Here is a 26,102-nt window from a genome sequence, read left to right on the forward strand (position 1 = left end):
CTCTCATGGCCCCTTCTGCTGGTTACTTTGATCTAAGTTTTATTGTCTGGGTTTAACACCTTTGCCTTTGGTTTTACAGAAAAACTTCTTTAGAGGTGTTTTCCTACACCAAGTAATTGGTCAAGTCTTTTCAGAGAAACCACCAATTATCCAGGATGCTCGAAACTAAACACCTGTAGTTTTGGCAAAATACAAGATTATTCTCATTAGTATTAAACAGGTAAGGGAAGACACATTAAAGACTCAAGTTTTACTTTCTAAGATCAGTGTTCAATAATAATAAGAGCAGCTCAGCACACTATGTGAGGAACCAGTTCATTCCTAAATGCAAGGAGACCTAACATAATGAAATAATACAGGCCAGACTGGCTTTCCAGCTCCCCTCAGTAGGATGCTCGTGGTACAAGGTCATTGTTATACCACCACTCCCCAGTTCAATGCTAGAGTGTTACAGTTCTGTAGCACACACAGACCAGCAATTCCTTTCCAGAAGCTAATGAAACCAGTCTGATTTTAGCCAGAATCCTACACAATAACCCTAATTTTAAGCATAAAAATCAAAATCCCTTCTGGTCTTACCTCAAGTGACAGGCTGGGTAACATAATCCTTACAACTCAACTCAGTAATTTCTGCATCCAGCCCAGCAACCTGTATTCGTGTCAGAGATCATATTTCACATCACACATATACACACCTACTGTACAACAGAATTTGGTCTTAAAAATGCACTCAGTTTTCTATTTTGATGTGGATTTCCAGCCTCTCAAATGCTGATGATCCAGTGAAATCCTGCAGGGTAATTGGCCTCCTGGTCAGTTTTCCAAATCCAAAGTGATGTTTGAGAGCCCACCAGCTCTGAAATGTCAGACTGTTCACTCACCTCAAAGAACAGAATACAAGAAGCACAAATAAAGACAATGCTAAAAGCATTGCTGAAGTGTGTTTCAGGCCTGAAAGCAAGCTGGAGCTGCCAAATAACTGTTGTTTAGAATGGTCATCCTGTATTTTTCCAATATTTTTGTACAGCTAAGTTAGTAACTTCATTACTAGAATCTGTTTACTTACACTCACTAAACCTCCAGCACATGTGCCAGCCTCAGATCATCCCTATTAAATATTTCTAAATCAGATGGCAAACCAGTAACAGCCCTCCCTCCCCTTTTGATAAGGTGGGAAGTAAAGAAGTTTAGAGGTTCCAGGATATTTTTTTTTCAATTTTAAAGCGAAGTAAATGAAAAAGTTGCATCCAAGAACGGGCAGCAACAAAATTATAAACCAGCTGATGTGGAAACGTCAACATCATCTTCTAAACATGCAACTGAGGTTCACAGCTGGTGCAAAAAAAGAAGGCAGCATTGTCTGTGAGCAAAGGCAGTGAGCAGGGACTGCAGGTTTTATTCTGAACTCTCCCACGGATTTCGAGCTCGGCTGTGGGCAGATCACCAAATATCTCAGCTGATCATCTACAAAATAAGGATAGCAATATTTTCCTATCCCAGCAGGATGTTTTCAGAAGAGTACTTGGGAGGCACTCAAACAATGCAATGATGGGGGCCATGGAAAGTATCTGTGCAGAACAAAGACAACACCTGCTCAACCAGTTAATGGAAAAAAGATGACTGAGACTGCTATAAGGAATTTTTAGCATTAAAGGAAAGGACAAGCTGCAGTTGCCTCTGGCTTACAGTTAAAAAATTCAGCATCAGTAAACCATTTTTTTATATAATTACTGTGGAAGAAATTCAAGTATAGGACCAGATATGAAAACCAATGCAAATAAACTACATAAGTGGCTGGAATTCTAAGCCAAAGACATGGGTAACATGGATAACTCACAACAAAACATCATTTGACTTCCTTTGGCAAATGAGTGCACACATGATGGAGGTAACTGCATACCACTTTTTTTCCTCCAGAACTGCAACAATTTTAGTTAACAAAGACAATTTTTATAAGCATTTATGTTGTGAGTCCATTTTACACAGTCTTGAAGTTCTGCTCATACTCTTTGTGGGAGATAATGTCCAGTGCTTTGCTGTACATATCACTGTGTACTTAGTATTTGAAGAATGCTAGCTCAGCCTTGAGGGTTTTTTCCCCCTGAACGTTTTTCTTTCACTTTATGCTGGAAAAACTGTAGCTCTACAAACACAGAAAAAGTTCTCAGCCCAGAATGAAACATGAAGTTTATGATTAAGGAAGTCTGATGATCTGGTGTTTATTCCTGAATTAGCAACAGATTTCCCTTGACCTTAATTACTTCATTTAGATGCTCTGTGATCCATTTAGAAAAAAAAAAAGGATAGTATGTCTGGAGGATGCAAGAAAGCCCAGCTCCCAGTTCTGAAACACGTCAGTCCACACTTCATGATGATGAACATGATTAAATCTCTGGACCATCTCCCTTTCTCCCCATTGGAGATTAAGTGTTCCATTCTCATTGAAAGGCTTCACATTCTACACTGCCACAGATCCAGGGAAGCATCAGATTCAACTAACAAAGTTTCCAGCAATACATCATTACCTTCTGTAAGGTTTTCTTGTTGCTTCTAGGATTTATGCAGCATCAGTCCCCTGGCAACAAAGCTTTTAAATTCATTCACCAAACCATGCTTGAAAGAAGAGCTCAAGTGTTAAGAGATGTGAGTGTCACACATTTTGTGACATCTGGTAGCAAGCAGAGAAGAGTGTCCAAATTCAGTGTTCTCATCAAGGGAAAAATCAAGTTATCTGACCTGCTTGGCTTGTCAGTGAGCAAATACAGCCTGGGAGAAGGGTAACATAATTCCCTCTCTTTGCCCAAAAAGGTAAGAGAGGTAGAAATGAGATTAAAGGGAACCCAGCAGAGACAACTGCATGCAGAATTATGGGGAGACAGTGCCAGGTCAAGTATGAGCAACAGAGCACACACAGCCCAGGTTCATCTTCCTGTCTAGAACAGGAAGCTGAAGGAGCATTTTTTTTTTTTTTTTTGCTACCCCTATTAGAACCGTCCTTGTAATGCTGTAAACATTTGTAAGCCATTAGCTAGATCCAGCAGCACATGGTGTAACAACAAAAGCTAGGTTTGTTCCAGCCATGGGAATCCTTTCTGGTGAAAGCACGGAGAGGTGGGTGGGACAGGATCTCAGGGAGCAGCTGAGGCATCACCAGGCAGGGGCAGGTTCACAAACATCCCCCCAGAGCTGCAGCAGGTGACTGGCAAACAAACCCTTCCTAAAGGAGCACTGAAGTGGAGTCTGCATCCCCAGAAACAGTGCTTGGAGTCAGGGAGCTTCCCTCGCCTGCAGCAACTCCTTTTGCTGAAATCCAAACTGCAGCTTCTCTGAGAACCAGCACACAGGGATTACACACCACCTACACTTCACTCCTCTCACCCATTTACATATTTGGATACTGCTTAAAAAAAAACTATTTGCCTGTCTCTTGTTTGTCTGTAATTTTTCTCCTCTAAAGTTCTTCTCAACTCACACCTTTGCAATTTCTTAAAAAGGACACCTCCCCCCATTTGCTGATTTTAAAACTCAGGGCCCAAAATGCAGGGCCCCAAAGAGAAGTAATATGCAATATTACAATTACAGCAAAGCAATTTTCTTTTGATCTCTTTGAGATGCTGTTGGTTCACTCAATTTGTATTGAATATCAGCCCTATAATATTTGTCTTCTAATACCACTTATTCCCTGACATGTACTTTTAAATTGTAACACTTTATAGTTATCTCTTAAATTTTCCTTTAAAATTTTGGTAATTTCCTCTGGTTTATAAAGGCCATTTTGGAACACTGTCATATATATTGCTTAGAGGTGGACTACAGACCTGATCTTATCCTTCCACTCCCCAACCCCAAATTATTTCTACCCAGAGTTCACATAACAAATGGCTCTGAATGTTTCTAAAGACTGCAGATTAAGTCAAACCCACTTGATTTGTGGAAAACTCCCAACAGCTGTATAGGCTTTTAATCAGACAAAAAAAAAAATCTAGTGAAAGAAAAAAAATCATTAACCCCTACATAAAAAAAAAAAAAAAAAACAAAACAGGCAAACACCTATTTTTATTTTGCTTTCAATAAAAACCCAAGACAGAGCTCTGGAATTACTTGACCTGACTAAAGCACAATGTTAAATTGTAGCAAAAGCTGTGGTAACACTATGCACTACTCTTAATATAAAGGCAGGTGAAAAGGTAAACCATCTACCAGGGTAAGGGACACATTTACCTCACGTATCAGAGTTAATTAATCTATACCCCCCCCATCACTTTCCCACAGGACCTATTTTATCTTATAGGTTTGTATGCCCCTATTTTTTTTTTTTTTGTGCACATTAGGAAGTGCTGGAGGGATAAAAAGCAATGAGGCCATGAAAGCATGTATCACATGCTCCATTCATATAAACCCTTGACACCCAAGACAGTGTTTCTTCCTTTGTCTGTAATTCTTACACAGTTTCTAAGTTATTCCAGCTGCCTGTTTGCAGCTCGACCAGTTTATGTTACTTCATAGTTAATTGTGCTTGTGAGGTTTATCACTGTATTTCTGTGTTTTTACTAAAAGATTCAGGGACATTTCAATTGCATCCGTCCTCTCCCTCCACTCCTAAATCTTAAAGCAATAAAAATTCACAGTAAATCAAGAAGGAAAAATAAAATAGCCGAGGAATCTCAAATTAACCTTAATTAGGTGATTAAGGTCCTCCTTCAGAAGACAGAAAAATCTGATCCTGATTTAATAACACAAGGTGATCTTCTCTTTGCTTTGGCCTTCATGTGCTTCACCCGAGAATCTGCAACAACTGCTGTCAGAGTCATCAGCTTGACCCAGGACTGACTTTGTTCTGCTCATAAAAAAAATCTACCATCTTCTAAATCAGACCCTGTTCCAAAAGAATGCCACGAACTCTGCTAAATCATGGGCAAAACCTGCCCCAGTCAAAATGCCAGCAGGATGCTTTTTGCACTGATCTCTTCTCCAGGAAGAGATGAAGGGATATCTGGTTTGTAGAGATTGAAGCACAAGTGAAAATCAACCTGCTCAACACCCCCAACGCTCGGTTCCAATGAGGTTTCACCTTAAAAATTCAGCGTCCCAAGTGCCTACAGATGATGTTCTGTGCCTCTAGAGTTGGAGAATAACAGAGCAGCAACCTTTAGGTGCTGCATTTTGAAACCAGGTAGATATGTCCCACATGCATGTAACCTCCTCCATGGGCCAAGCCTTTAACCAGCAAAGATAATGGGAGCAGAGATGTTGAGCGCTGCAGAAATCAGCAGCAAGGGAAAGGCAAAAAACAAACCACAAGAACCATTGCAACACCCCAATTATTTCCAGAGTTTGAGAAAAACTTACTTTAATAATGCAATCCTCAAGTTTTACCTTATTATGTACATTCATTTTCATGATTTTATACAGTTATTGCATAATGTGGTCATTTACATCTTCCAGTTCAAGTGACATTAGGTGGCACAATTTTGTATTAAATTCTAGTAACACTTTCAGGCAATTACACCAATGTGAAACAAGAACAAGATAGACTATTCCCTTCTTGCCTTCTTCACATTGCCCAGATGCAAAGAAAGCATAATGGAGACAGTTGTGATGTTTATGATAATCCCACACTGATTTGTGTTCCTTTGGTAGATTGTAGTGGAATGTAATGGCAAAAAACCCCACAAGAATCAAAAGCAAACAAAAAACCAAACCCAAACAACCTCAGGAGGCCAAAAAAATAATTAAACTGGTAAGAACTGTACACTTCCTTTTTCGGCAAGGCAAAAGTACTTCAAGTATTCAGAAAAGTAGAAAAAAAATAACTTTTTATTTTCAATGAAAAGGTAAAATAGACTATTTAACCACTGTGTAATAAGTGCCAATAAATTGGTGGAAGTGATTATACATCATGCTAGAAGGAGCAGAAACCATCCTGACATGAAGCCATACTGGAAAAAAAACCAAACAAACTCATAACTAGAAAAAACAGTGCTGATGCCTTTATCAGCTTGCCATGATGAGTGTTTTAAGTGCATGACTGAAAATAAGCACAGTGATGCCACTGGAACCAGTGCAAGTGAGCTCCTGGGGAGCTTAATCTGGAAGAGAGACAAGAGACTGAACACAGACAAGGGCCTGGCTTAAGATGCAAGATTATAAAAGTAAAGAAAGATTGCAGGAGTAGCCCAGAACTCAGTTCAGTTTTGTTCTACACATGTAGAAGCTACAACACATTTCACTCCACAGCAAAAAGAAAATAAGAGCAAAAAGATAAAGAAACAGACAAGAATCATTAAGCAACTTTTGAACAGTGAGACAACATGGCAAAAATGAACTTTTGAGTGAAAATGTGCTGTCATCCTGGATATTTTCCTCTCCCTCATGCAGGACAGAAAGAGAGGCTAATGAGAAAAAAAGAGAGGGAAAAGTATACAGAATGATTGCTTGGCACTTTTGAAAACTGTTTTTTATGTTAAAAAAAAGAATCAAATAACTTACAAGTAGTAGCAGTGTTTTATGGACAATTACCTTCCCCAAGCCCTTGTTCCTACAGAGGTGACCACAACAGTGTCTGTTTTGGTGACAAGTGTCTCCATGAGAAGGCAGCACCTCAAAGAGCAGTTTTATTTTCACATCTCAAAACAGTAGCTGGGATTCATTCTGATCTTCACAGCAATTCACAGGACGAAGATTCAAACAAAAAAAAAAAAATCACCTTTTCAGAGGAATACCACGGGAGAGTGAAAAGCACCCGGATACAGATCACTGTTAATTCCCCACTTCAGGTTTGTTGAGAAAGTTACTTACCCAAATAAGTTTTATCTGGGTGAAAGTTAGTGATATGGAGTGTGTGGTCATTAAGCCATAAAAGTATGTGATCTTGCAATGCTGGTTGAGCACCTTCTAATCCCACAGACTTCAATTAAAAATTTGAACTGCTGAGCACTTTGATTATCCCATTCAACCTTTTTTTTTCCACCCCCCTTTAAGTGGGAGACTGGCAGCGATCGTGGCACAACATTCCGGCCAAAGTTCGGCTCTTTCATGGAACACGACACAGAGGCAGAAAGGGAAAGTAAAAGGAAGAGGGTTGACTAAAAAGCAGCATGAGAATGTTTACCCCAGAAGAGCTCAGTTTTTACCACATGGAAAAGCACAAGTGCAATGGCTCCGGTCGCAGTTGTAGCTGCTCTCACAGCGACCAGCGCGACACAACCGGCACCAACCCTTGAGCAAAAGCAAAGGAAACCAGAGGATGTGCAAAGCAGGCAGCCCCTGTTCCTCAGCTGAAACAGATTGTGTTCCAACGTGATTAACTCCTGAAAATTTGGTAAGATACGCTGGTGTCACATTACAGCAAAAATAGTGTTTCAACTCTCACTACAAAAAGATTAAGGATTCTGTTCTGGTCCTGCCTAATCCATTCATGAATTGCAGGGCACAGCCCTTGCCACATTGCCAGAAAAGGCAGTTCCATTTTCCTGTGCTGAAGAAAGTAGGAGGCTTAGTGGTTATAAAGTTCATCTTTTAAAGTGCACTGTCATTTTAAACACACTTTCCTTCTTAAAAAAGAAAATAAAACATGTTCCGATATCAACAGTCTATAAAAAATAACGGCTGCAACACTCCTCTAAAACTGCAACTTAAAATCAAGTCAAGTTATCAAGATTCAAATCTTCTGCGAAAAAGATATGAACCCAAAAATAAAATAACCTTCCTGAAGAGAATTGCCAAGCAAAACCTCACACACTGTCCTACAAGCCCCTCTTCCTAAACAGCATCTCACAGAAAATCCAGTTTCTTCCAGCTGACAACCTCAAGAAAACAGAGGTCTAAACAAATCAGTCCTTCCCACCAGTCACCTACATAATTGCAGGTGTGGGTGCTGGTGCAGTTTTTCCATCAACTCCTCCTCTGTAGGTTCTTCCAAAACATCTCTACAAAGAAAAAGCATGAGTTGTTAGGGGCAGCAAAGGGAGCTTCTCAGCATTTGTTTTAGCAATGCACATACTGAGGATGTGACGTGTGCTTGTTTCAAGAATGAAACAAGGAATTAAAATCACAATAAGTTGATGCTCCCTAAAGATGCATCTACTTGCAAATGATCCATCCTCTACAGATGTGTCATGGAAACCAGCAGCTGTTTTCCCACAAGAAGCAGGGAAGCAATTTCCTGCACACAGTCCAACACAAGTGAAGGTCAGTAGATTTGTTTTCCTGAAAAAACTCCCAGATGAGAACATGTTCCCAGTGCTACTATTGAATATCCAACGTGCACCAGAAGTTCCACTCATACACGATCATCAAGTCTCAACTCACCACCCACAATTTCATAATAAGCCAAGAACATGCATCACTTTCCTCATCTTCCCTTTTCTTCTTTCCCTTGTTTTTGTCCCCCTCAGCAGTTGTTCCCCTCACCCCCAGCACCTCTTCTCCCACCCTGCTACGAGCACAAAGCATATAAAGGTTAGGCTTCCACGTCAGCTTAAACCAGGCCTAACTAAAGCACTTGTTGATTTTTTCCTAACTAACACATAGAACAGTTTGCTTCAGAGGGAGGAAATGCAAGATAAGCCTTTGCCCTCTTGCAGGCAGCATATTTCCTTTAAAATAGAACATAAAAAAACTAGATTGATTATCAAATCCAGTCCAACTCACCTGAACATTAGTTCCACTGTCCTCTGGTATTCAACGTCTGAAAGAGACTCTCGATGACAGCGACGGTCCCACTTGTGAATAAAGTTCTGAAATGTAAAAGAAACAAGGAAAAATTAAAAGGACTACTTCTGATGACATCAGAAATATCCAGTCACTATGCCTGCAGGTAAGGTTTGGGAGGGGGGTGAGCTTTGTTTTTAAACACAGTGCCAGAGCACATTTACTGGCTGTGGGTCACCGCTTTATTCGAGTGTTGTTCAGGAAAGAAATAACTTTCTCATCACAAACTGAATGAACAGCAGAGCACAAGAGAGCCCTGCTGCCTTCTGCTCCTAGCAAGGACTGCCTCCCCAAGACAACCAAGTGAACTACTCACAGATTTTTACCTGCTCTGAATTTCTTCCACTTTAAAAACCCAACCGTATATAAACCTACTGCTAGTCCAGACATCACAGTTTAAAACTCAGTTACTGGTTTTGTCACGTTCCCTTCCCCATTTTGAATAACTGACAAATTAATAATTGGGGAGCAGACAAGACAGCTCAGGGGAAAAAAAAAAGGGGGGGGGAGAAAAACAGTGAGATCCTGCTCTCCTCTTTCAGAATGCTGCATCTTGGCTCTTACAGCAAAAACTTTGGCCACAGCCCTGCAGAAGTAAGCAGACAGAAGATATCTTGGACTGAAAGTTTGCCATTCTTTCTACTATAATAAATTTAAATTCTCAATACCCTCAGCAACAACAAAAACATCTCCCAAAGAAACTTTTAGAGGTTTTGAGATGGGGTGAAGTGCCCTCTACAGGTACTCAGTTCCTTCCATTACTTGTAAGAGAAGTCTACAATTATTAAAGTGGAGGAGATGGTTCTGATTAGCATTCCCTTCACCATCAGAAATTTGGATTTGCAGGATAAACATACACAAGAAACTAGCAGAATGCTCTTCATGGCATTGCTTGGGTACCTACATTTCCACAGCTTCTTTGAAAGACTCTAGAATATGGTCTCTTGAAAAGAAATAATCAGTTCCACTCTTCTAGTGGGGAACTGAACAATGGTAAATTCAAATCAGGGTGGGAAGAACCACAGGAGAGTCAAATAAATTAAAAATTTGAAGAGCTAACTTCATTTGCTGATACATTAAAAGGCAAAAAGCCTGCAGCTTGAATAACTAATGCTGAAGTTTAATGCAAATGTACAAGAGACAAGCAATTTTATAATACTTATAATATTTTTCATCTTTACAGAGAGTGATATAATGAAAATGTACATACCCAATGGGATGCAACCAGTTTTGTGACAAAACTGCAAGTAAAGCATACAATTGCCTAGGGAAAAAACCAACCTCCTTCACTCCTCAGGGGAAGGGCAGCGAGGAGAAAGGTAAAGAAAGAACACACACAAGCCCAACATACTATTCCCAAAAAGTTGCCTGGGTTCTTTTAACTTCCTGCACAAATTAGAACCCAGCTTTGGGATCCAACACCAAATAAACACATTTCCTTACCTCCAGAAGTAAAGCTACGAAGAGATTAACCCAGATGACAGAGGAGATCAACCACCAGGCTACAAAATAGATCTTTGCCCACCTGCAGATCAGAGTAACAGACAATAAGTAAAGTAGGCAGCAAATACCCTCAGCCTAAAAGTGAGCAGAGCAGCATGAAATCACATTTTTCCCTGAAATATAATACTACTCCTTTCTGGATGTCAAATGAGGTAGGGAATAAAAAAATTAAAAATAGAAAAATCTTAGCCCTTCATTAAATCAGCTAAACAGACTCACTCTCCCTGCTCAATCTGCTTAATTGAACTCTGAAGGGGCAGAAAAGCAGCCCAGTAGAAGCTGTGCTGGATCATAGCAAGAGATCCATCTGGGATAGTATCTTTGGAATGGTCAAAAGCAGAAACATAGGAAAGAGTGCAAAACCATGGCAAAATATCTGTGTTGCTACCCTCTAAGCACTCCCCAATCTCCAACTGTTTGCAGTTCAGAGATTTCTTGAATTACAGGGAGCTTCCATTCACTGCAGATCCAATGGATTTCTCTGTCATGGCTTGTCCAGTCTCCTCCAGACCACATTAAACATTTATCCCACACAGCAGCCTGCAGAACTTAACTAAGGGCTTGGGATAACCAGCCAAGGAGCACTGGGACAGCTCAACCCAGAAGCCACCCAGTTCATTCAAACATTCCCATAAAGTCATTAAATACAAATGAAAGATATGTCCAAGGGGTTAAGTCCACCAAAAAAATTGTTCACCCACAGAGAAAGCACAGAAGCATTAAATTTCTCTCCTTTATACCTGAATTTCCAGAAGAAAGGTAAGCAGCACCCCTCTTAGCAGATGGAATTGTGCCATGTGTGTAATTCTTGCTCAGTTACCTTACAAGCTGGATTTATAGGAGACTTTTTCAGTATTGTTACTGCTACTTACGGACTTGAATATCTTGAAAACGCATCCAAAAAGACCTGCCAGTTGTTCACCACCATCACATCCCAGAGGGTCACCACTGCTGCCTAAATCATGTGAGCAGAACAGAAGGTCAGTGGTTATTTCTCACACACTCAAGGCTCAGAAAATGAGGAGAGGCAAGAGGAGAGGGGAAGAGGGAAGGATGTCATCAGTGATCACACTCACGGCAAAGTCATCGAAGTTGTTGGGCCAATATTCCAGCTGCTCGTAGGTCCCACACTGCAAAGTGCCATTAGCAAATGTTGTGTTGGCAGCACTGTGGGAGAATTACAGGGGGATGTGAACACAGCTTGCTGTAAACTGTACCTTAAAACCAAAATTATCCTGACTGCCCTGCAGTTCAGTATCTCAAAGGCAGAAAGCAAAGGAAACAGTTCAAAAACAGACGAGCCTTCCTGCAATTTCAGTGCAGCAAGAAGAAACAGAAGATAAAGCCTTGTGATTTAACATTTAAAATTAAAACATTAAGATTAAGCTCCGAGAATAAGAGAAAACAAACAACAACAAAACAACCACAAAGAGGTGCTCTTGAAAGACAGGATTCTTTGTGAGCAGTGATGTTGAAAACCTTACCTGGTGTTTCCCAAGGGAACAACAGCACCTTTAAACAGCATTATGCCAGTGATAGCAAATGCATAGAAAACCACCTGGAAGGAATACAAGCAGCTGTTAGCTTTGAATATTTCTGTCACTAAATGAGAAAGCAACACAATTAATATGGAATTTATATTTGTACCACAGGTGAAGGAATTACGTCAAGAACAACGCCTGAAGCTTTTAAAGTGAAAATACTCCCCAGCTTAACTGTTTGCTCTTACTTTTCAATATTCTATTTAACTTTCTGTTCTTAAAATGCGTTAAATCCTTTTATTTTATGATCTATTTTACTTTTTGATCTGTTTTGCTTTTTTGTGTCTCAGAATGCTGATATTTAACTGTTAACATTGCAAAATAGTAACTTAAACCAAAACACACTGATGGTATTTACAAAGCATAATCTAAATATTTTTATTTAGGGCGTTTTCTGCTAGATTCAGTGAAAGTAAGCTTTTATTAAACTTAACTGAAGGACAAAACCAAGCCAGTATTTTATATTACACCAGCAACTTTCTTAGAAATGTTACAATTAGCCTAAAAATAAAGTTTTCAGTAACACAGAGGGCTTTGAAACTCCTTTCTTTTACTTGTTGGAAATGCAAACTTCCTTTTAAAGAGACACCTTTCAGTATTTAGCAGTCACTTGGGTGATTTTCCAGTTTTTATCCTACAAAGATTGTTGTAGAAATAACCTACAGCTTCGCTCCTCTGAGAAAGAGCCACTTGTCATGGGAAAGCTTAAAACAAGCTGAATCTTCAAATGAAAAAAGTATTTTTTTTTTTTTTTTGTATTTTGTTACAAACAGACCTAAGGAGAGGGAAGTCTGGGAGGAAGAGAACTGCCCTGGCCTATGAACCACAGCACTTTGAACATAACTGGAGTAAGTCAAAGCTGATATTTCACAGTCTGCCAGAAGATGGGGCAATAAAATTAATTTTATTCTTTGAAAAAACCCCATATATTTCAAAGACTCACTGCATGAGAAATTAGCTAATTAGTTACATTACTTTATCAGCATGTGTTCCAGTCTAACTTTAGGAAAGATATTTTCTATCAGCTGGTAATGGAGTCAGATTTCAGTAGAGCAGCAGCTCGGTGACAGCTTCCACATAGCCTGAGGCAAAAGCAAATTAAATTAATGGAAGTGGCAAACATTGTGGCAGACTCGCCTCACAATTGGTGCAAAACTACAATTCACACTTCTGACATTCAGGGTAATCAGCAGCAGCCACTTTACGAGAATCATGTCTCACATATATGCATAGAGACACCACACTGAAACAATAATGCACATTTTATGAAAATAAAAATCCAGCCTATCGCTACAGGCTCCCACCACTTCCTCCAGGAATGAAAGAAAATACTTCTCAGTTCCAAGAGTAGCTCCCAGTGGCAAGTGTGACTTGTAGAGTACAACAAAAGTTGTTACCAAATTTGCTTTGCCCAACCAATATCTTTATTTCAAGCTGCAACACACACCAACCTAGGGCCCCTTCTCTACAGATAGAAGTAGAGATTACTAATGACAAAAACAGACATTCTGGTTAAATTGCATGCTAAATGTATAGACCAGAACAACAAATCATTGGTCTCTAACCACTACCTCAAAATAAAGTATCCTACAAAACCCCATGGACAATAACAAAACCAAACCTACCCAGGCACTTCTTTGCTCTACCAGGAAGACATTGTTGCAAAGCCAGAAACTCAAGATTTGGGAGGATTTGTGTACTGGACATCATGCATTGTGATCCACCCTTTAATCACATGGTTACAGAGCATGTGCTCTACACAGACACACCCAAAACAGGATGACAGGAGGCTTTCAAAAGTCATGTCCAAACATGCCATCTCAAGACCTTCTCAACTGGAAAAGAATTTTCAAGTGGTTCTGCTATTTAATAAGCAAATATTAATAAGCAAATCGGGGTAAGGAAAACTGGTCTGCTTTTAGCATGGATGAATTTTGATTTGCAACCAGAGTATCCAGCCTGAGGCAAGCACTCTGAGGAAGCTTCAGTCACTCTTATAAAGATCCTCCTGATAAAAGAGGCACTGTCACTGTGCACAGGCCATAACAAAACAGTAGTTTGTCCTGGCTTTCAAACACATGCCCTGGAGAAGAACTGGCTGACTGAGGTGAAATGTTAGTGATCCTGGTGACTTTACAAGACACTTGTTAACTCTTTTGGAGACATACCCTTATTAGACTGCTAACTATAACAAGCTTGCATCATGACTTACCACCAGGATTCCTGCAAAGGCTCTTAAGTTTTTTACCAGATCCAGCAATGTAGTGACAACCAAAGCCATGAACTAAAACAAAGCAGAATTTTACATGTATGACATTCATCCCACTTCCATTCCACATCAAATTATTTTTACTAAAAGGACAAAGAAGTACCAATGGGGAAAGTGAACTATGACTACATGCAGGACATCTTTGATACAGAGAAATTTCCATGATTTATTTAAAATGAATGAACAATGCTGTAGGAGTCTTTTTCACAGACAGACATCATCATAAGTCTTAAATATATACAGGCACTGCAACCTAAAGGACTGTATGCCTAGTAAGACTAGAAAGAATGGCAGGCAAGCAAAACACCAGCACCTCCCAGCTCCAGGGTGACTGCTTCATATTTGACCCACACAATTCCTATTTTACACTTTCCACTGACACTATGACCTCTGATTACATCAGGTTTGGTATTTATGGCTTACTGAAGTGAGATATAAACCCTGTGCCCGACATTAATTTGGGCTTAGCTTTTAAGCAAGTAAATGCAGGATTATAACAAACAATCAAAGTGATTTCTGACTCAAGTACATGTATTGTGGTGGAAATACCCATACTGGGAAGGTGGAGAGGGATTTACCCCACAAAACCCTTTGCATTACCAAATGTCTTGCAGTACCTAGTGAAAGCAATTCTAACCCCTCCTGAGTACAAAGTTCTCCAAGGATATCCCAGCCACTCATCTAATTAAGACTGAAGCACCACACAAGCTGCACGAGTGTTTCTGGATAAGTTTGCCCACCTTAGAATAGCAGCATCAACTGCCACCACACCAACAGAACTTGGCTGCTGCCTCAACAGAGAAAACCAGCCCCAGAGACAGGGAGTTTGTGAGGGGCTGTGCAACAGCCAGGACAGTCAGAGCTGAGCTCTGATCCCACTCATGGGCAAAAGAATTGCAGTCTGTATGTTATTCTGAAAGGCTGGAACAAAATTTATGAGGTGACCAAGAAAGAAAGCAGAGTTGTGGAGGGATGAGCAATCACCTTCATGTTGGGGATGATCCGCAGGAAGCGGAACACGATCAGCATGTTCACCAGCCGCACCATATCCCACAGGGATAACAAGCCCATGAACTCGGGTCTCCTGGGAAAGATGGGAGAAAACAACCAGTCAGAGAAACAGCTCACGACAGAAAGACAGAATTTAATCTCCTGGGCTACAGGTAACTTCATTTACAGTAAAAAATTCATTTACTCAGCAGGAATCTCACTCTTAGCAACTGCTGCAGGAAGTGACCCGTTTAACCTGGGCTCTTAAACCTGGGCTCTTAAATATGCAGAGAGTGCTCCTTAAAGTGCGTGTTTGTGAAAGAAATTATTTAAGACAACACTGCAGAGAACACATATTCTAGATAACAGTCACATTGCTGTCCTGAAGGTGTCAAATCTACAGACCAGGCAATTACCAACAGCACACACTCACCAGTGACTCGTGGGTTACAATCTGTTTGCAGTGACTGACACAAAGACCTAACAAGTGTTACTGGTGCTCCAAGATGTAGAGCAATCAATCAACTGCATTTAACAATCAAAGGGCGAAATCAAACCCAAACATAACCAATTCTAAGATAATAATTAATGCCATTAGACTGTAGCAATTACTATTCTGCCAACCATCACTTTTTTGTAGTGTTGTTTTCAGCAGTGTTCAAATATAAGCCATTTTCAAACCATAAGGTCTACCAGGTCTCTGCAGAGATAACAGTGTTAGTTGTTTTTTGTAACAACAAATGATCAGGAGAGTTATCCAAAAGCTGTTTGATCTTAAAAAAAAAAAATCAAAATACAACTGCTTGGTATTCCAGTATAGACAAATAGTCTAAGTCTATAGGCATTTTTCTACTAAATTTTACAGCATGACCCAGCCCAGTCACTGAGCAAAGTGCAGCAGTTCACAGAGGTCACCTACCAGCCAGGATGAGGAAATCCATACACAGCAAAAGTTGCAATCTCCAAAATCTTTAGTTAGGAAAGAAAGAGAGGAAAAAAAGGTCAAAACTTTACTTTGTAATTCTGAGTCTCAGAAATTCTGTAAGCTTCTTGACAGGAAACATGTTTAAGAGCATTAAGCTGCTTTTCTGACTCACTTTAAAGCTCTGAATTGTCATATTTGCCCAGTTATTCCCCAAATTATCTCAATGTACATAGGTCATTCAATAAAAGGATACACAGTGAATACCATTAACCATGAATTTGGCCTCATCTGACACATGGGCTTCAAGCTTTTACCAAATAGTTATTACAATAACCTGCCTTTTTATTGAAAGAACAAGGTCATCTTAGCTGCATAACAGAACTCCCTATGCAATTATTTAAAGAGTTGAATGTTTCCCAATAGCAATAAAAAGACTTCTTATAAGAAAACTCACCTTTTCCATGGATTTAAATAAGCCTGCCTTCAGAAAGCAGACCCTAAAGGAACCATACACCAGCAAAAACTTTCAAGCCACTGAAAACCACTGCTCATGTTGTTCAGCTCAGCCTGTCAGTGTTGAAGAAAGAGCAATCCCACCAGCTCTTGGAGTTCCCAACCTCCCTACCCAACAAACCCAAGAACACATTAGTTAAAAAAAAAAACACTTACCAGCAAAATTACAGTCAGAAGCCCATCAAATGTATTGCTTGGGTAAGACAAGTATCTTCTCAAGCCCATTGCTAAGATTTTCAGCAACATTTCCAGCAGATAGTACAGGATGAAGAAGCAGTTGATGGCCTTCACCCCCCCAAAATAAAACCAATCATTAGAATTACTGACTTCTCAGGGAACAGCAATAACTGTAGGAATGCTACTGCATCTTACCCCTAGGAAGAAGTCATCTCTTTCAGAAGGTTGTTTATCTGCATCCATCACCAAAACCACCTTAAACAGGAAATATTTTATGAATCCACTGCTTTACTGCTACATAAAACAGATTTTTAAGCACAAGAAGAGTCTTTCATGCTTTGCACAGACCTTTTTCAAGCAGCTGAGAATATATTTTTAACTGCAGGTATTCCCTCTCAACTTAAGGCTTTACATGACTAAAGTATGCCAAAACCCTGCCAGCTGCTACAAAAAATGGTTGTTTAAAGAGAGACTAAAGAACAAAAACAGAACTTAGGTTTGTAGCAGAGGAAAACCAAAAAAACAGACAAAAACCCCCCACCACCCCACAACAAAAAAACCCTTTTACTTACACAGATAGAAATAATGTTTGCAAGGGCTACCACATTCCCCAAGTAGCCAAAGTAGGGATGGCCAAAGGCAAACTGCAATTTCTGCATAAAATGGGATTGGTACTCTGGACTGGGAGGATGCTGAAAAGAACACAAAGGATTTGCTGAGACTCAAAGCATAAGCATTTTAATAGTACTAAAATAATAAAACCCCACACCCAACCTCAGATTTTAAAAGAAGCCAGACATTTTCAAAGCAAAACTTCAGGACCACAGGCTAATTTTGACATTTCAGCTGGAAAATGTTTCCAAGCTGTGGTTGTTCACAGTAAAATTCATTTCTGATTATGGCACAACACAAGGGAATGGCAGAGAAGGGAAATAGTCCAAGCCTTCTTCAGTACCCCAAGCAGGTAAACTAAACACCAAGGTATTAATTGTACCCATTCCTTCCCCATTTCCCAGTGTTTAATTCAGAAGTCTTGGTTACATGCAAACATAGAAAAGAACATTTCTTAACCCTCAAACAGTTGTGTTTTGTTTTTTTCTTTCTCCTTCCAAGAGGAGAAGGCTGCTTTCTGCCCATCTTCATCTGAACACTTAAAGAATCCATATTTTGTTCTTCACTCAGGGACTGGAGAAAAGACTTTGAGTATATTTAAGTGTTACCCTGCAAAGACTAATACAATTGCAGATGCATTCCTTTAATATAGGACTGTCACAACAAGACAAATCCCGCCTATTTCATCAAAACCAATTTACCAGGGAGGTAATTCATTTCTCCACAGCACCCCTCAGAAAGCCAACGCTGTAAATCCAACTCCTATTCTTTGTTTCCTTGTAATGAATCTTCCTACTAGACAAATACACATGCAGATCTTATCAATTTTGTTTGGCAAAGTCGCTTTAAAATGCTGACAGAATAAACAATTTTGTACATTTAGGGCAATCCCAGATGAATGCTGTGAAAGCCCCAAAGCCACATTGTTTGTGACCATAAGAGCAACTCATGAACAAAATCAACAGCGTGTGATTGCACCTTGTGTTCACATATTGAAAAGTCTGTTTATACACTTTATAGAGCAATACCATCACTTATTTTTGCCCAGGACCAGACAACTTCTGATGTTTCATAAACAATGGTCAGATACATACTTGCTTAATGGCATCTTTGTCTAGTTCTTCAAAGAGCTTCTGGAACTGGGCAGCTGACAGTTGGTCACAGGAGCACATTTTGAGCGACTTCACATGAAAGAGAAACATTCAGATCAGAATCTGCAATAGGTGCATCTGCAAAAAGTGTCAAAACCCTCAGACAATCTTTAAAAGACAGGGAGTAGAGATCTAACACAAGCTACTCCAAGCTGTTAGAGTAACGTTCAATTTTGCTTTAACACAACACTGCCATGTGACTGGAGGATTCCTCTTGCCTTTTCTATTTTCCCCTCTCTGGAACCACATGCACTTTTGACAAACTTAAAATTTTTAGTCCTGTGGTAGTGCCATTATTATGTTATGATCCAAGGAATGCTGCAGTAGAGAGCAGCTCTAGACCACAATACTTCCAGGGAGAAAGGAAAGCCAATGGAAAAATTAGCTCTGCAAAATAGGAGTTTTCATTCCTCTATACCTCTCTCCAAGTGAATGAATCCCTCATCACACCAACCAAAGAGGGAGTAACTTTAAGGTGAAATCCTTGTCTAAGGACTACTTTTATTCTGAAGATCAAAACATAAGCAGACAGTGAGCTGGGCTTCTGTTCACACTTTGAGAAAGCAGCATAAAGGAGCTGAGCTGAAAGCTGCCATTCCCAGATCAATGGTGTAATTAGAGAAATTTCACTTTCCACAGCTGTCACATCACAGGGTTTGACAGTCACCAACATCAGGGCTAAGAAAATTCATTTCTTACCCTCAGGATGGCTTGTTTGCAGCGAGAATCCATCTCAACTTTCTGCAGCACTTGGTGTAAGGCCCCACTGCTGACATATGACCTATTTAAAAGAAAACAGAATGGGCCCTGGTACTGATAACTGTATAGATGGAAAAAAAAAAAAAAAAAGCTGTTCCAAATGCATTCCTGCCTTTCTTTTCTGGAAAAACAGGTAAAATTAGAAGTAGAAATAAAAGGGAAACAGACACCATAAGTCCCAAATAGCGTGTTACGAACATTCAGTTAAATTAAAAATAAATAAAATGAGATGAGCAACACACTGCCATTTTCTAAGAGTGGATCCTCAGTAAATTAAACAAAACATAGATGACCAAAAATGTACTTTTTTTGCTAGATAATCTACTGTTTCAACATTGTTCACTTACTGTTGGGCATTAGCAGGAGTCTCTTTCAGGGTGGAAAGCACTTCGAAGGCAGCCCGGATTCCCAGCCGCCTCCTGAAGAGGGAGGACTGAACTGATTTCTGAACAGTAAAAACACCACAGAGGAAACAATTTACTCACACTTCATGCACTACTATGTCCTATGGCCACAGAATACACTGATCCTCTGGCACACATCCTGGATCTGTGATTAGAGATCAGAACAGGGGACTGCCCTCAGCCTCACTCCCTCCAAGAACTCTGTGTACGAGGAGGAAGGAAGCAAGCAGGAAAGCAAACAACTCTGGAATCCAAGTAAACATCCAGGTCATGAATTATTTTCAATTCTGGACTGCATAGGAATATGCCTGTTCCAGAGACACTGGGAACAGCAAAGCTTAAGGATTCACAGCAATTCACACTCCTGTGCAGAGGGAAGAGTGAGACAGCTTGTGAAGCTCCAGCTTCTCCCCTAAAGGCACAAATCCAGAGCCACAGTTTTTCATGCCTTTTTTTTTCCCTCCACAATAACCACTTTCAAACTCAGCTGCTTTGTTGGGAGTCAAGTAATGTCATGCTCTCATGTGAGAAAGCGAAAAACTGAGAAAGAAGGGAAGAAATAGAGAGGAGGAAAAGGATTACCAAAAATCCTCTTTGCACATATTAGGTTCAAACACCTCTCTCTCACAAGAGGGTAGGGGCCATTCCTTCTGTGTAACATTGCTTAAGGCTCACTAGCCAAAAAACTTCTCCTTCTCTCTGGAACTCTACTAGAGCAGGCAGCTATTACTTCACTTCCCCCCCCAAGCCCACACTCCATTCCTCTGAAGGGCTGAAGGAACTATAATATATATATATAAAGGGAAGCCAGTAAGGAAGGAACCATAAGAAGACATGTAAATAAGGGGGGAAAAAATCACACCCAAAGTCACCAAGTTTCTCCTGACACTAAACCTTAAGGAAATCACAGCCATGAGAACCCTGGGCTGCATCAAGAGGAGCGTGGCCAGCAGGTCAAACGAGGTGATTCTCCACTTCTACTCTGCTCTTGTGAGATCCCACCGGGAATGCTGCATCCAGTTCTGGTGTCCCCAACACAAGAAGGACATGGAACTGTTGGAGCAAGTCCAGAGGAGGCCACAAAGTTGATAAGGGGACTGGAGCACCTTCCCTACAGAGACAGGCTGAGAAAGTTGGGGTTGTTCAGCCTGGATAAGAGAAGGATGTATGGAGACCTCAGAGCACCTTCCAGTATCTGAAGGAGCCTCCAGGAAACTGGAGAGGGACTTCTCATCAGGAGCTGTAGTGACAGGAACAGGGAATAATGGGTACAGATTGAAAGAGGGGAAAGTTAGGTTAGATATTGGGAAGAAATTCTTTACTGCGAGGGTGCTGAGACACTGGCACAGGTTACCCAGGGAGGCAATGCCCCATCCCTGGAAGTGTTCAAGGCCAGGTTGGATAAGGTCTTGAGCAACCTGGTCTAGTGGGAGGTGTCCCTGCCCATGGCAAAGAGGTTGGGACTGGATGATCTTCAAGGTCCATTCCAAGCCCTTAACATTCTATGATTCTATGACTTGCCACAATGGCTATTTCAACAGTACAGCAGATTTTCTTCACAAAAACCAAATCTGAGTTACTCGTTCACCTTGTTCAATTTTATAACAGAGGGTTCCCCCCCCCCCCAATAGTCCAAGTTGCAGATCCACAGCATTCATGGAAGTATGCAAGCAATTTTGTCACAGAAGGGGATCAAGCTACAGCAGCATATAATGGGAAAAGTATCTCCATCAAAGAACATTTAGCGTCTTAAAACTTACAACCAAAACAGGCCTCCTGCTTTGATGCACAGATGACACTTAATATTTCACAGGTTCAAGGTTATGGCAGGACACAGAAATTAGAAATGCTTTACTCACCAAGAGGTATCCTCGAAACTGGTTGTATATTATTGCTGTAAGCAAGTTCATCAGAAACAGGTTGCCTATTGGAGAAGAAGAGGCAGTAAGAACTACTGAAATCCATATCGTATTTATCAAAGAAGTTGCAGTGCATGTAGTAAATAAAATTTATCATTTAAAGAGGATTAGTTTTCTCGTGTTTGATTCCAAAGTGGTTTCATGTACTGTAATGTGTGCATTTCTCTGTGACGTGTTACCAAAACCTCCAAGCCACAAGCGAAAATTATCTTACAGACATTACACAATAATTGGAAGAAACACAAAAAAAGGAGAAATTTATGATTAAACTTTCCTAGAAAAATAAACCACCGTGGCTGTTAAGCACAAGTGTCAGAGTTAAAGTGCATTTTCATGACTGAAGACGAGGTAACTTACCTAATACAGTGAAGAGGATGAAGAAGATGGAATATGCTCGATTCTTAGAATATGCAGGAATCATCACTGTGTGAGATTGAACAAAAAAAAGAAATAATATTTTAATGCTTAAGGTGCACAGTGGAGACCTCAATCAATTTTTGGCAATTGGTAAAAGTTCTTATACAGCAGCACTGGTAATATATAATTATCACAAAGAAAGGCAAGAATCAAGTTACTAAAGGCATGGAAAACCCTTTTCCAACCTTCCTCTGGCTGTATTAAGAACTAGCAGTTGAAAGAATGGTTACAGTAGTCTGCAGGTAAACTTAACTCTATTGTTCTTTAAAAGGAAAGATAAGAGCTGTTTCTGAAAGACTGCTCACCATCAGGATTGTTTGCAGTAGTCAGCAGGACCAGCAGGGATGTCAGTGAATCCGGTAAATTCCGGAAATACACCACCCACTCCTTATCCTGCTGGTTATCCTGGTCAAAGAGATGATCATTGTTAACAGAAACACTGAAGAATCACTGTCTTACCAAGGAAAGGGGGGGAAAAAGAACTAAAGTCAGTCAATAATCGATTTCTTACACACATAATCACATCCACCCCGTGAAAAAAAGCACAAACCAAGCATCAAAATGAAGACATTTTGTGGGAATACAGAGCAATCACTTCTCTTATTAACAGCAATTAAAAACCACCAGGAAGAACAGGAAGCTCAATATAGAAGTTATGTCACAAACTGACAGCACAGGAATCTGAAAAGACCCTCGACTGATATAAGTGTCACCTCTTAGCCTGCAAGAGATTGTATTGCAGATAAAATATGATTTAAAAGAAATAATAATAATAATGAAAAAAGATCACACTTGTAGCTGTATCAGCACACCCACTGAGTGTCTTTCACTTCCCCTTTGACTTCCAGATAAAAAACTTAAAATCCCCTGGATCAGTTTTTTGTACAAAAGTTACTACCACTATGCAAAACAAAGGTTTTCCCCTTCTTCTTGCTACCCCCTCAAGCAGTAATTCATGCACAGCACAGGAATTGCTGGGCAAGTAGAAAACAGGTAACTGTTTTGAAAAAAAAATGAAGATTTAAAACACTATGTTAAAATATCAATGAAAACATCCCTAGAGCTTAAACACCTCGGAGAAAGAAAATTAAAAAAAAAAAAAAAGGATAAGTGCTACAGCACCCAGAATGTATTTGCAAATTTGGCAACTAAGGTCATCACAGTTATCTTGTGGTTCAGGGAAAACATCAGATGATTTGCTAAAGCTCAGTGTCAAAATCTTCATCAAAAACATACTGGGAGGCTAATCTTGGGTCATTCACTTACTCCCCCCCCCAAGGTCAAGCAGAGACAGATAAAAAAAGATGCAGAGTGCAAACAATGCAAACATGAATGATGCAGCACAGAACAAACAGCCCTTGAATCTGCTGCAAAGATTGCAAAATGTACCTCTAGAGGACATAAACAAGACAATGCAAAAATGTAGAGGCATAAATTTCGTTAATAAATGTATTTTTAGAACTTGGCTTTCAGTAATTCACCTTGTCAGATAAAATTAGTTTGTGTGGATGTCAAAGCAGCACATCAAAATAGGCAAGTCCACGCTCTAATTTGTTATTTTTCACCTAAATGTACACAAAATTGACTGGTTTAGGTATACAAGTTATATTCCCACTGCTGGGAAAGCTCATAACTGAAGTTAGATGTGACATACAAAGATAATACAAAGATCCAGAATGCAACTTAAAGCAGGAAAACGGAGCTCTGCTTCTGATTTCAGAAATTCCATAAATCGGGAATTCAAAGAATTTGCTGACCACAAGGAAGACTACAGGCAGGCTCAAGTGCAATTTGCAGTAGGAATGAAGGTGCAAAACTGAGATTAAGGAGAAGACTATAATTACTGAGAGAAGTAGGCAGGAAATTTCTGTGCTCACAGTAACACGTTTATGGAAGGTCTTAAAAAGTAAGAACAAAAAACCCACCCAAAATATCTGAGCATAATACATTAAGATACAGGAAATTTTAGAGAGAGGGAACATACCATGAGCACTGGAACACAATATTATTTTAACCACAAAATTTCAAATTTGCTTTTCAGAAGCAGGAAGAGAAAAATGAGAGGAAAACCCAGAGATCAGAAACCAAAACATCAGAGTAAAGCAGGTAAAAACCTACCAAGGCATGGCCAGGGGTACCAGCATTGGAAGGTGAGAAAACATGGAAGAAAAATTAGCAAACAGCTAGATAAGGAAGAGAAAAAAAAAAGAAGAGATGAGTGATAACATAAATGAAAAAGTGATAAGAGATTTGGATGCAGAACAGCATAGAGGGTTTCAACAAAAGCAAGGAAAGTAACTCAAAGGATCAAACTGGATAAATGCATAAGGAAGTCTCTTGTACAGATGGAATACTATGCACATGTTAAACCCATCCAAATGGACTTCAAACTCATCACAGCAAGTCTGACAAGGTAACACGACCTTTTCAGGGGAAACAAGTTTGATTATAAAACTGGACATGAAGCAGCTGTGCAAGTAAAGAGAAAAGCCCCCCGAGATCCACCACAGCAGAAATGGAAGTGATTACCTTTGTTCGAGCAAACAGCAGCATGGCAAACATGGTGAAGAGGGACAGATGAACAGCCAGCAGCAGAACAACACTGTTGGAAAGAAACCATGTGCATTAATAGCAAATTTATCTTATTCTTAATAACATCCTTTGCTAAAAATGCAATCTAAAGGAAACTAGGGTTTGTTTTTTTTTAAGAAGCTATATGGAAATAGAACATGATCTGAGTTTTAACCAAAAATAAAAATCACATTTGTGGAGAGTCCTCAGCACAAGCTCAGACTTTTTATTATGTCAATGAGATTCTAACACCTTTTTTTTTTAGAGAAAGGACCATATTTATACCCTCCAATCAAAATACAACATGTTGGCTTGCACACACACCTTTGATTCTCCTGGGGCTTGGTAGTGAATAAGTAATAGGCAAGGGCAGTGAGTTCCATAAGCTCTACACATACATGACCCATGTCACAGGAAGAGATCTCTATCAAAAAGCATCATGTTGTCTGGTTACAATTTCACCAGTGGGGTTTCCAGCTTAACACTAAAAGTAATTATATATATATATATATATATATATATATCTGAAACCATTTAGAAAGGAAAAAGTTGAAGAAAAGCACTCTGAGGACAGATTTACATCCATCTGAAGATGCAAAGAAAGAAATATCTTTTTGTGTAGCCCTCATGGCTGGAAGACAAATACATGTGTGTCTACCCATATTTCTGAGAGGTTACCTTGGAGAAAACACATCACAGACCCTTGCTCAGCTCTTCCCTTACAAAAGCAGAATCAAAAATTCCCACTGCACCAGCATCAAAAACCTTATCTGTCACATATAGAGTCACAACATGTGCATTCTAGAGCTATTTTACAGACTAAAAGGAAGCAAAAACCTAATTAATACAACCTCCACCCATTGCTACCTGATCTCACTAAGAACGTAGAAGGAGGCTGCTCATATTCCACACAGCAGAACACAAAGATTACTCCCTGCTTGTTGTGAAAGGATGTTTTCTATACTATTACCTACCTTGCCATTTCAGGCAATGTGCTGTTGATACTTTTTAATGTTTTCTTCATCATAGAGGAGTTCTGAAGGAGAAAGAACGGACGAAGAATCCTCCTTATCCTCAAACTCTGCAAAAACCAACGGATCAGACACTGAGTTCCCATAAGATCGGTGGCACAAACACTTTCCAGGCAAGTTTGCCAAAAAGCATTGATTTAAATACCAACAAAGTCAACAGTGGGACAGAAGAAGGCTGTGCTCAGACGGTAACTCTGCTCCACTGAGCTCACAAAACAGGCAAGAGAGACTTCAGACTTCAGGTGCCTCATTAAAATAAGGAGAGATTGCTTTAAAAACCACACGTTGACATTTCAACAACCTCATCAGGCCACTAATTAGAAACAATCTAACTTCACTGCTGGCTAGACATAACAAGCTGGCAAGTGATGGCACTTTTGTATTTCCTATCTCAGGAAAGGAATTAATAGTGAGCTGCTTTCAGTAAAAACAAATACACATGCTAAAAATAAGTGCTTGATTTCAATTTTCAGACTGACTTCTTTTTTGTTTTATAATTAAAGAGCCTGCTTATTATTCAGCAATTTCTGTCTCTGACAAGACTCAAATTGTAATTGTTTTTTTTCCCCCACAACACTACAGCAAGTAATCTGTTTCTTGCCTTCAAG

The 26,102-nt window shown here is 39.8% G+C and overlaps 1 protein-coding gene across 3 annotated transcripts in view; it reads right to left on the reverse strand.

Annotated features, from left to right (window-relative positions):
* The window catches only part of TPCN2 (two pore segment channel 2), a 56,931-nt gene that overhangs the window by 23,649 nt on the left and 7,180 nt on the right, over window positions 1–26,102 (reverse strand). The window contains exons 6-25 of one of the 3 annotated variants that reach the window (XM_032691113.1): window positions 25,438–25,544; window positions 24,422–24,494; window positions 22,198–22,297; window positions 21,833–21,898; window positions 21,416–21,480; window positions 19,500–19,597; window positions 19,093–19,174; window positions 18,337–18,423; window positions 17,203–17,322; window positions 16,826–16,885; window positions 16,610–16,738; window positions 15,935–15,984; window positions 15,010–15,109; window positions 13,969–14,040; window positions 11,700–11,773; window positions 11,292–11,382; window positions 11,088–11,170; window positions 10,156–10,237; window positions 8,653–8,738; window positions 1,360–2,286 (exon numbers count right to left, since the gene is read on the reverse strand). In XM_032691113.1, coding sequence (XP_032547004.1) covers window positions 2,220–2,286; window positions 8,653–8,738; window positions 10,156–10,237; window positions 11,088–11,170; window positions 11,292–11,382; window positions 11,700–11,773; window positions 13,969–14,040; window positions 15,010–15,109; window positions 15,935–15,984; window positions 16,610–16,738; window positions 16,826–16,885; window positions 17,203–17,322; window positions 18,337–18,423; window positions 19,093–19,174; window positions 19,500–19,597; window positions 21,416–21,480; window positions 21,833–21,898; window positions 22,198–22,297; window positions 24,422–24,494; window positions 25,438–25,544 — 1,692 coding nt within the window. In that variant the 3' untranslated portion in view covers window positions 1,360–2,219. Of the gene's footprint in view, window positions 1–1,359; window positions 2,287–5,321; window positions 7,929–8,652; window positions 8,739–10,155; window positions 10,238–11,087; window positions 11,171–11,291; window positions 11,383–11,699; window positions 11,774–13,968; window positions 14,041–15,009; window positions 15,110–15,934; window positions 15,985–16,609; window positions 16,739–16,825; window positions 16,886–17,202; window positions 17,323–18,336; window positions 18,424–19,092; window positions 19,175–19,499; window positions 19,598–21,415; window positions 21,481–21,832; window positions 21,899–22,197; window positions 22,298–24,421; window positions 24,495–25,437; window positions 25,545–26,102 lie in introns of those variants that run through there. The other 2 variants (XM_032691112.1, XR_004357604.1) reach the window with 2 other exon arrangements.

This window comes from Chiroxiphia lanceolata, chromosome 6 (assembly GCF_009829145.1).
Source record: "Chiroxiphia lanceolata isolate bChiLan1 chromosome 6, bChiLan1.pri, whole genome shotgun sequence".
Lineage (NCBI taxonomy): Eukaryota > Metazoa > Chordata > Aves > Passeriformes > Pipridae > Chiroxiphia > Chiroxiphia lanceolata.